At 43.9% G+C, this 11,728-nt stretch overlaps 1 protein-coding gene across 1 annotated transcript in view; it reads right to left on the minus strand.

Moving 5' to 3' along the window:
* Window positions 1–11,310, minus strand: part of KDM1A (lysine demethylase 1A) — a 36,540-nt gene extending 25,230 nt beyond the window's left edge. The window contains exons 1-2 of the mRNA XM_083455002.1: window positions 10,942–11,310; window positions 7,789–7,954 (exon numbers count right to left, since the gene is read on the minus strand). Coding sequence (XP_083311128.1) covers window positions 7,789–7,954; window positions 10,942–11,295 — 520 coding nt within the window. The 5' untranslated portion in view covers window positions 11,296–11,310. The remainder of the gene's footprint in view (window positions 1–7,788; window positions 7,955–10,941) is intronic.
* Between the last annotated feature and the right edge of the window lie 418 nt (window positions 11,311–11,728).

The raw sequence follows: 11,728 nt of genomic DNA on the forward strand, positions 1-11,728 counted from the left end.
AACCTTACAGGACTCAGTGGGTGCTAACAGAGGAGCATATTTGATCCATATACTAACATATCAGTAAGCAGCTCACCATACCATTCTGGCCTACTCTGAACACAGTAAAATTTCAAAAGATTTGGTAATCAGACCTAGAAGGAGCCATATCATGGCTATCTATTCTCAATGAACTACTATACCCATCTTTTCTGTTTCATATGGTGAAAAGGGCACTTTGAACAGTGGTGACATGTTTTGGCTGGCTTACTATTACTGTGTTTGTACTGAACCCTCCTTTCCTCAACTCAGAGAAAAGAAGGGTATTGAGCAGCCCAAGTGCTGCCTCCTCCAAGAGCACAAGGGGGAAAGAGAAAAAACACTCCTTTTCTTTGTACTGACTGGGGGTGGGGGTAGAGAAAGGAGAGGTTTCCATCTTGCAAGCTGTGGTTTTGCAGAAGACACCAGCAGAACATCGTCTGTGCTGCTACCACCTCTATAAGCAAGAGAAGCAAGAGAAGCAAGAGAAACCCTCCCTTCTCCTCTGCCAAGACAAGATCTCATTTCTTTGCTTTCTGTTGTGAGTTTCCAAGAGGCAGAAGCAGCAAGACAATGCTTTGCATATTCTGCAAAAGCACAATCTGCAGGTAGGAAGCCACTTCTCACTTTCCCCCATTCTTTGTGAAAAAATAAGAGAAAGAGAAAGCAACTACTGGCTCTTTTTGCAATGGAGATCAGTTAATGAAAAAGGCAACTTTACTCTCTTCCCCTTAGGTTTTTATAAGAGGCAACAAAGAGGCAAAGCTGGGGTTTTCTGCAAAAGCCCCAGCACAGAGTGAAACCACCTTTCCTTCCTGTGCTTGGGGCAGCAGAGAACCAGTGTTGACTTTCTCCCTGTGGGTTGGCATTTGGGAGAAAGCAGCACCTTCTCCCTGTTGCTTGCAAAAAGGTAAAATGAATGGACTATGTCTTGTTTCTTTGACAAACATCTATCCATTCCCATCAGATTTTTGAAGAAAGCAGCAGCAATGTGCTGTTGGTCCTTTTTTTATTTTAAAGCACTTTTTTATTTTAAAATACAAAAGCTCAACTTGTAGGAGATAATGCACCTACAAGCAGGAAGCGAAAGGTAGTTTCTGAAAAGCAGGGCTTTGAGTTGAAGCATGGCTGCTCACCAGATGGGAAAAGGCCCTCACGTATGATGAGAAGGTGAGAGGATTTATTGAATCCTAATGCTGAACTACTAAAAATTCAAGGTTTAAATGGCCAGCAAATAGTAGTCCAGGGTACCACCTGTCTGTCATAGACTGACTGGATGCAGAGGAGTGATGAGAGGCATCAGCTGGGGAACCCCCCAAGGGAAGAAGGCTCAGAGCCAGGGGACTGGTGGTGGGACAATGCTGAGTAGTCAGAGGAAGCAGACTAGGAGGAGGAGGAGGTGTCAGAGGCTGAAGAGTTAACAGGGTTTAGTGAGAAGGAAGAGTCTGTGGCAGAGAGCAGTCCGGAACAAGAGGCAGAAAAGGAGGCTGGAGAGGAGGGGGGCATAGGGGCAGCAGTGAGTCAGGCTGCTTAGGAAGCCAGGCTGAAGACAAAGGAGCCTCAGATTGCTTGGAAAGGAACTGGGGGAAGAGGAGACAAAAGGAGATGTGAAGGAGACCTTCAGTCCTTGCAAATAGGGGCAAGTTCTATCAGGAAGGATAATCATAATCGCAAGAGTTGGAAGGGACCGTGAGAACCATCTAGTACAACTCCCTGCAATGCAGGAATATGCGGCTGTCCCTTAAGGGGATCGAACCTGCATCCTTGGCATTTTCTTTTTTTTATTATCATGATTTTTATTGAGTTTTCCATATTTCATTTCATAATACATATCCAAAGCTTACATTTTTACTCAAAAAGAGCAATGACCTCCTTCCCTCCCTCTTTTCTGACTTTCCTACAACATTAACATATTTATCACATTTCTATAATCACTTCTTTATCTTATATAATCATTTAAAAATCACCCTCTCACTTATAAATTAGCTCCTTCTTTCGTCATTACAAAACATTTCACATTAAAGCTACAAACGTTTTCAGGTGTTTACAGTTTTCTTTCAAATAATATATAAATTTGTGCATCCTTGGCATTTTCAGCACCATGCTCTAACCAACTGAGCTACCCAGTGTTGCTGTGCTCTCTAGGCCTGACCTCCTAAACTGCCTTGTTTCTCTGAATAAAGAGTTAACTTCACTGAAGCCATGTGAATTACAGTGGTGCCTCGCAAGACGAAAAGAATCCGTTCCGGGAGTCTTTTCGTCTTGCGAAGCAAGCCCATTGACGGAGTAGCGCTATTAGCGCTATTGACATTTTAAGGGCTAAAAACGGCTTTTTAAGGGGGGGGATTAGCGGTTTTGCTGCTAAAATGCTTTTAGCAGCTTAGCGATTCAGAATAAGGGGTTTTGGAGCAAAAAAAAAATTCTTTTTTTTCCATCATTTTTCATCTTGCGAAGCAAGCCCATAGGGAAATTCGTCTTGTGAAGTGCCTCTGCAGACGGAAAACCCTTTCGTCTTGCGGGTTTTCCGTCTTGCGAGGCATTCGTCTTGCGGGGCACCACTGTATTTCTGACCTGCTCCTGGCACTGTTTCACTTTTGCTCTCCAGTCTCCCTTTTTCAGAAGAGGGGATCACAATAAAATACAAGGACCATTTTTAAAGAAGGAATATTACCCCCCCACCCCATTTTGCCCTTTTTAGTTGTCCATGAAGTACTGTATTTTTTGCCCTGTAGGACGCACTTTCCCCCCTCCAAAAATGAAGGGGAAATGTATGTGTGTCCTATGGGGCGAATGCAGGCTTTCGCTGAAGCCTGGAGAGCGAGAGGAAGGCTTCAGGAAGCTCTCCACAAGCCTTGGGAGCCCGCAGGAGTTCCCATCGGGCTCCCTAGGCTTGCGGATAGCAGCCTGCATCTCGAAGCCTGGGGCGCGCTGTACAGCGTGCCCTGGGCTTCGGTTCCCCAACCTGGTTTGGAGGCTGGCGGCGGAGAGAAGCGCGCTCCTCCCCGCCGCCTCCCTGCCGTCCCCGGACATGGTTTGAAGGCTGCAGGCAGATATCCGCAAGCAGTGGGAGCCCGGCGGGAAGTCGCGATGGTCTCCCAAGGCTTGCGGAGAGCTGCCTGTTCTGTGGGCTGGGGTCGGGGGAAGCTCGGGCTTCCCCCGCCCCAGCCCCGCGCCTGGGGGGGAAATAATTTTTTTTTCTTTATTCCCCCCTTCAAAACTAGGTGCGTCCTATGGGCCGGTGCATCCTATAGGGCGAAAAATACAGTAATAGAGAGAGAAAGAAATTCTATATGGAACTGGAAGGGGCAGCACAGTGAAAGACACATGCACTAAGAAAGGAATGCAAAGGCAGAGAGGAAGTACAGAAGATAGGAGAGTCCTGGGACTTGGCTTCCTGCTCAACAGTGGTACTCAATCTGATTCCACAGCCACAACAGTTACTGACTACTGACATAAAAAATGAAAACAGGCCATAGGTAACATGTGTGCATGCGTGTGTAACATTCTTTCCATTCTATTATGGAAAAGTGAACTAGCAGATTGCACTTATTGTGTGGAAACGCACACCTTGTGCACACTCCAATTCTTACCAGCACTCTCCTCTGCCCCTCAATTAAAATGGGCTTCACAGAAATACAGAACACATTTACTGCAAAGGTTTTCTTTTTAGCAGACTATACTATCACACACATATCTATGAAGCATTTGGAGTTGTAAAACAGGATTTTTAATTGCTTAGTCAAGCATATTTCTCCAATCATAATGGGGAAATTCATCAACATTTGTTTTACCCAAAAGGATTTTATTTTTTAAAAAAACACACAGCAAATCTGTGTGTTAAAATTTATGTCCTTTAGGTAACCCATTCTTTATCCTTACGGGTCTTCCCCACATTTTATCCTCCCAATGTGTCACTTATGTGAATTACGTATTAATTCATGCTTATCAAAATAATAAATAGTGTGTTGCCAACCACCACCCCCCGGGGCGACTAGACATTATGTTTTGGCACCCACAACCAAGGTCCCAGAAGCCATTTGGCTCCAAGCTTTTCTATCCCAATTCCTAGCACTGGCTAAAGTCACTTGGGTTCTGTGCAGACATAATGCTAGTTCATTGCAAGACACTGTTTGCAAACTGGGAGCTGACCTCAGGAGCACTTATGTACCCAACGCCACTTCCAGTATGAAACGTGATTTTGCATTATAAACGCACCAATACATATCACATTGCCTTGTAACCATGCGTATATTGAATTCAATCTCCGATTACAAAAGAATGAGTAGTGTGCTGATCACACTGTTCATTAGTCCCCACTTCCCCATTCCTGCCTTTGCTGTGCCAAATTAGAGGCTAGCTTAGAGTTATGTGCAAACCAGTACTCTGATGTTTTGGAGGAAACAAACAAAGCAAGTGGACCTCTGCTTTGTTTTCCTCTCAGCACAGCAAAGACAGGAACAGAGGAGCAAAGCAGGTGTTAATAAGTAGCACGCACCATTATGATGCTCAGTCTTCTTAACCCATAGTTTAACAATGGTTTGCTGTAATGTGCAAACTAGTTCAATAATGGGTTGTCTTCTCTATATTATGTTGGAGCATACGAAATGTGAAATAATGACTAAAGCTGTGAAATTACAGGGGGCATTACTGTGAAGAAAGAGCAGAGGAAGCAATGCTTAAACCACAGACTAGCCAACCATGTTTTACATGGAGCTAGCATAGAATCTGAACCCAGCTCTCCCAGCCCTAGACTGGCACGCTATCTATTACCACCACACTGGTTCTCAACCAAACTATTTCTGAACAAAAGTCTTCTGTACCATTAACTTCATAACACCTTGTAAGAGTACTCTCACTTCAAAGGCAACATATTTCATTTGCATTCCATTTTTGTGGCAGGGAAAATATAAAAGCATGTGCTTGAACTACAACTATAGAGTTGCTGGCAAAAAAATAAAAATATTCCATAACGTTTCTCTCTAAAGCCATGTTTACACATAGGGAAATGAAACAGAATATGTTGGGGTCTTAAAAAATAAAAATATATACCTTTCAAAGTTCTTTTATTTAAATGAATATAAAATTTTGATTTATTTCTGGAAAGCTCCAAAAACCACAAGAATGCAGATGGAGAGTTTAAAATGTTTTATTCGGATATTTCGAAACAGCTTCTCTCAGTAAATCACAAAGCAATTTATGTTCCATACAAAACCACTCACTTTTCTAATTCTGGCTCTCCAGCCTATCTGCACAACACTGAAGTGGTAAATAATTTCAACATCTTGCTGTCCTATTAACATAAGATGGTTGTTCTTGACAAAGGAGCCAAAAAATAAGTCCCTATCTCAATAGCCTGGTTTGCACAACACACTAAGCCTAGCTATGGCTTAATGCAAACCTGTTGGCTCCCAATCCTTTTGCTGCTATGAGCTAAGGCAAGGTTTGGCTTAGTGTGTTGTCCAGACCTAGGCTTGTAGTTAAGCACTCTCCAGACTAACAACCACTTGTAGCCAAGGTCTGTTATTTCCTCATGGTTAGTTTAGAACAGGGTTTCCCAAACTTGAGTCTGCAGATGTTTTTGGACTACAATTCCCATCATCCCTGACCATTGGTCCTGCTAGCTAGGGATGATGGGAGTTGTAGTCCAAAAACAGTTGGAAACCCAGATTTGGGAAACCCTGGTCCAGAGAATGCTCAACCATGAGTGCCTGTTCAAACAAAACGTGAAACCAGACCTTGGCTTAGCTCAGTGCAGCGTGTCAGCAAAAATAACTAGGGAGGCAGCTGTGAGTTCCACTTTGGGAGCCTGCACACTCTCACTAGGACATGGTTTGGCTAGGGGTGGCACGCATTCCAGGGCAGTATGAAAAGCAGTGAGGTTGAAGATTTTACCATTTTAGGCTGGCATGTGACTAGTTATCTGCTATAAAAAGGAGGCAAAATAGATCACTAAGAAGAAATGTACAGGTGAACTAGTGTAGGAGTACAGATATGTAGCACTTTGGACTAAAGCTAGCAAAATGTCTAAAATGAATAATGGGGAAAGAATGGAGCCTTAAAGTGGGGAGAAAATACTCATAAATTTGAGATAATGGGTTTGATCCAAACTAAGTTATTTATTTACAAAATTCATTGCACTAAACCCCTCAAAGTCAATCTAAATTAAGTCATTACTAACTTGAAATCAGTGAGCAAATTCAACTAATTTAGGTTGGACCAAACCCAAAATATTTATGTTTATAACTGACAGCAGAAAGGCATTGAACATAAATACAGCCGTACCTTGGTTCAGGAATGACTTGTGACTTGAACATTATGGCTCCCCAACACCGCAAACCCGGAAGTGAGTGTTCTGGTTTGTGAACGCTTTTTGGAAGCCAAACGTCCGACACGGCTTCCGATTGAGTGCAGGAAGCTCCTGCAGCCAATTGGAAGCCGCACCTTGTATGACTAGTCCAGTCTCATAGCAAGAGGCACAAAAATCCACTTCCCTCTTCACCAGAGGAAGAGGAAATGTCCTTAGCATCTACTCCATGAAGCTGAACTCTTAGCAGATGTGAGCTATGAAAAAACTTGTGGCAGAGAAAATTATTGACAAAAATATCCAATTGCAGAAGACTTGCATTTTGCATGAGATGGACATTTCTCCCCTTTTGCAACAGATGACAATGACATGTGACAAGGAAAGTAAGCACATGGATCTTTCAAGTATGAAGTCTACCTACACAAGTTCAATTAGAAAATATTTTGTATGAAACCTACTTAAGTGGCCTAAAACAAGCTGTGTTCACTCAGCTGATGCCTACTCCTCAACCCAAATAATAGAGCCAGGAGATCAACGGCTAAAGGGTTACTACAACTCCACTTAGGCTTCTCGTCAGCCCCTGTCCAAACTGTGAGGAAGTGTGCTATGCAGAATGAATGCAATTTGCTCCTCCACAAAAGCGCACGGTGGTATGTCAATTGCCATTTTGCATTCATACTACCATAACATCCTACAATTGAAGCTTGGCATAGGCAGCTTTAGAAACACAGAGGGCATACTCTGTGTCAGCCAGCTAGGAACTTCTCCAGGGTGCAGCTTTGGCTCACACCACTAATTCTTACAAGTTGGAGGCAGTATTTTAGGGATGGACATAAATGAGACTCTTTACTCTCCTCAAGCTATACTTCTGACATTTAATAGAGGGAGAACAAAGCTACAACTAGATTCACACAAAAATAAAAGTGGCCCTTTTATTAAGAAATCAAGATTCACAGTAGTTTTAGACCAGGCAGAACCAGTTTTATTAACAGGATTAAAGGCAACTGAACGTGTTGCCAAGTAGCTAAAATGTACGGGGGGGACGGGGGATGGGACACACCCAGAATACAAAAAAGAGTGAGATGAGAATGACTCAATTTAGCAAAGCAAAGCTAGAAAATTTCACCAGCCAATTTCTGGGATTCTCAACAGACCACAGAAAGATGATTGCGAGCATAGAAAATCTAAGGCCAGGTAAGGAAGCAATGGAGTCAGTAAAGTCATTCTATTCGGGATGTTGATTAATAAATCTGAAAATACGTATTCAAAGCAAATAATATTTTCCCAGGGTCATATTAATGCTGCTCATGTGTGGCCTATCACCCATACTTTCTGCATGGCATTCAGTCCTTCATGCCATAGCTAATCTAAGCTAAACTCAGCGGAGGGGGAGTGTCTGTGCAACCATATTGCCTTCAAATGTGCAAGACCATTGTTGTCCTGCTGGATGGGGGCCCTTTACTCACCAGATGGCTCTTCTGGCTCACTTTCATTCTCTTCCTCAGGAGGTGGTGGGGGAGGGGGAGGAGGCAGCTTTTTCTCTTTTTCTGCTTTAGCATTCCTTTCTTCTTCAGAGTAATACTCATCTTCAGAAAGGTTAGCAAGGCTTTCATCCATTTCTCTATATTCTACCTGTAAGCAGAATGCCCCCCCCAAATACAATCAATACAGAACAAGCAAATTGGCACAGTAGATTAATATAGCAAACTTTTAAAATGAATTCTCAAGGGTAAATTGAAGGGTTCACTTTAATGCAAAAGTGAGGAACCTGTGGACCTCATGTTGCTGAACCCCAAAGATGATGGGGGTTGTGGTTCAGCAGAATCTTGGGTCTATACCTTGGTCAACCTTTTCATTTCCAGGACTATTAACACAAGCATACATTTGGGGACCCATTTTGTTTACTATATATTTGCATGGTGGTAGTGCTCCTGTTGCAACTACCTTAGATCAGGCTGCAACACACTAGTGGGTCCTGACACACAAGCTGAAGACAGTGCCATAACACATTATTGCACAAATTTGCAATTCTCTTTTTCTATGACTAACCCACTATCCACTGAATACCTAATTTCATCCGCTTAAATTAAAAATAAATACATGCAAAGTACACTATATTTCACTCTAACATTGTCCACATTAGACTGCTACAGTCTATAAATAATATTGGTACCATACTTTAGTTTTCCATACACTCTACTCTTTTTTGTTAAACTTCTTAACATATTGTGTATCCTTAACATATACTTCAAGGCTTCAAAGTACATACATTTCAGTAATCCTTGAGTGTCAGCCAGGTGCAAAAAATGCCACCCAGACTTTTTTAGGTGCTCGCAAATGGAAAATCTTCAGGCGCAAAATGCGCCTAACACCCTGCTAATTTTGAACCCTGAGTGACAGTTAATTTTTACCACTTCCTATCTCACATACATGGGCAAATTTTAAACCCAAACAGTCTACATGAAAGTTGTGTGGTTGTCCCTCCCACCAGAGGTAAAGGAAATAAACAACTATCTGACTTTTAGAAGATATCTGAAGGCAGCCCTGTTTAGGGAAGTTTTTAATGTCTGATGTTTTATTGTATTTTTAATATTTTGTTGGAAGCAAAAGCGTGGCTGGGGAAACCCAGCCAGATGGGCAGGGTATAAATAATACTAAATTTATTTTTATTTTTTATTATTATTATATTTAACTGAATATTCTGTGTCTGTAATTTTTTAAATTTATTTAAAAAATTTAGCATCCTCCCCACACACCTGAGAACAGCACTTCACAAAATTGGATGAATTGGATTCTAATCCCATAAAAAAAGCTTATCCCATAAAAATGAGTTACCCTTTGATTTCACGTTATGTACAGTCTATGTACATTATAATGTGTTTTGAAGCTTTCTCTTATATGGATCTGTACAGGTTCTGTAGCAACCTAAGTCACATAAACTCAAACTAAAGTAGACTACATATTATATATGAAATCCTACAAAGGCATATGATTCCAGGAAGGGATGGAAAGCATTGTTGAGCCTCACAAGTGCAGCTCCAACTCCTATGCAGCTGCTGATAGCCATCAATAAGGAAGAATTGGGAGAAAGACAGCATAATTTTTGTTTTCAAAGCCCTCCCAAAATTCAAGTCCTGCACCCACTATACTGTACAAACTGATTCAAGTAAATTAAATAATAATTCTTTATAAGTTTTACAAGTAAACTAAAAAGGACCAACAGATCTAACTGTAAGCCTCATTTCAGAAAAGCATTCCTATTTGTAAGCCATGCAGAGAACTCAGAATGGAATAGGGCCCAAATTAATCAATGCTAAAAACTAGTCAAGCCATGTGTTATATACTTTCTTGTATTACAAGCATTTCCCTGTATTAAAGAAAGTAGATCCCTCAAGTCTTGATGATGACATAATGAAATCAATGTCTAATTGTTAAATATATGCTTTCCAAAGCTATATTCAACATCTTCCCTGTGCATCTACATGATACAAATATACACATATCAAAACATATTTCAAAGTTTTATTTGATTACAAAGGATCCTTTGTGTTACAAAAGCAAGAGCCAAAAGAAAAAACTCTTGATTTTGTTAGGATCTATTTCCCTTCCTTATTAAGATGGTTTTGGGGCATTTACTGCATTGCACACTATTAAATCTGCTTCTGTAAAACAAAGGTTGCAGTCTAGCCTACACATCAAGAAGCAAACAATAAATGACATTCATTAGTGCCTTGCAACATAGGCTCTGGCTACTCTCTGACGTCACATCAACCTTGTGTACCGTTTTGGAATAAAAAATCTAATTAACAATAACGGATAATCAATATACGGTACATACAGCAGAAGGTAGTATATGCCCAAGAGATACCAGAGGGGTAGCAATCTAGCACACACAACCCCCACAAGCAAGCCCTGTAGACTGTTTGTGGCCTGTTTCGCCAGCCAGATCCCAGCTGCATCTAATGATATGAGCTTTAATCTATACAAACCTGTGCCACAAGAACTGCCATTCTTTACGGTGTTCCACAATACCATTGCCCGCCCCCTTAAATCCTTAAGAGTGGGCTGTACCACTTTAGGTGTTGACATCTCACTTTTGTATTTTTTTTGTTTGGACTCCGCCAATAAGGAGGAATCCAGCACTTACGGGGGAAAGACTACAATGCCAACCTTCTACTTATTGCGATTATTCTCGTTGTTGTTTCACTCCCCGCTTTTTCCCAGATGACCCCCGTGTGGATAAAAGGCGCGCTCCCCGCTCCCATTTCGGCCCCACAGCAACCCTGGGAAGTAGGTCAGGCTGAGAGACATCATCACAGGCTGAAGGCCACGCAGCGAACTTCCCGGCTCAGCCGGACTGCAACTTACAGGCCTGCCCGGCCTTTACGTTTCTCCTTGCAGGAAGCAACCGCTCGGTTTCTGCTTTAACGTGCAGCAAAAATAATAAAAATAAAAACCACTAACTGGCTCCGGGAGCCCGAAGCCGCTTTTTTGAACCTCCACCGTTTGAAAGTCATAAATTTCCTCACAAACCGGTTGGTGGGAGTCGACGCCCGGCCCACCCAAGCCAGCCATTCCGCCGCCCCGGGTTGGTAGGCCCCGGGTAGGTAGGCACCCACCTTGGGCCGCTTGCGGCGGCTGGTCCTGCGGCCCTCGGGGGTCTCGGCGATGCTGGTGGTCTCGGAGCCCCCGACGGGCCCCCCCAGCCCCGCGGGGGGAGACGGCTCGGACAAGCCCCCCGGCGGCGAGGCGCGCGGAGGCTCCTTCTTGCGGGGCGTGCGCTCCGAGGGCCCCGAGCCGCCGCCCTCCGAGGAGCCCAGGGAGCCCGACAGGGCCGGCGGAGGGGGGGGCGGAGGCGGCGGGGGTGGAGGCGGCGGAGGGGGCGCCGGGGCTTCGGCAGAGCCATCGCCCGCCGGGCCGCCGCCGCCTACCGGAGCCTCCGCCGCGGCCGCTTTCTTCCCCGCAGACAGCATCCCCTCAGACGAGCCGAGTCAGGCCGTGGGACAAAGGCGGCCCCCGCGCTCGCGAGGGAGCGAACGCGCTGAGAAGCTCCGCCCCTGGCGGCGGCGCTACGTCACCGCCCGCGACGCCCCGCCCCCTTCCTACGAACGCGCGATTCCCAGGGGGAGGAAGGGGGCGGGGCTCTTGACCAGCGAACCGTTTTTAGTCCTGTTGCGGCCGCCGTAGCACGTGCCGCTGGGTCAGCCGCCCTCGCCTAGAATGGTGCTCTCCGTCTCTCCATTAATATGTGATTGATTAATAGTATTGGCATGATTTTCATAGGTTATATATATGAATGTAGTTTTAATCCTGCCTAGGTCCCCCCCCCCAATGTTATTAGCGGTTCTTGTTTTTACCTTCTCTTCTTTGGCGGTCATTCGTAGCCGAGGAAGATTGTCTTCCATA

Source organism: Podarcis tiliguerta, assembly GCF_965153285.1.
Source record: "Podarcis tiliguerta genome assembly, chromosome: 8".
Taxonomy (NCBI): domain Eukaryota; kingdom Metazoa; phylum Chordata; class Lepidosauria; order Squamata; family Lacertidae; genus Podarcis; species Podarcis tiliguerta.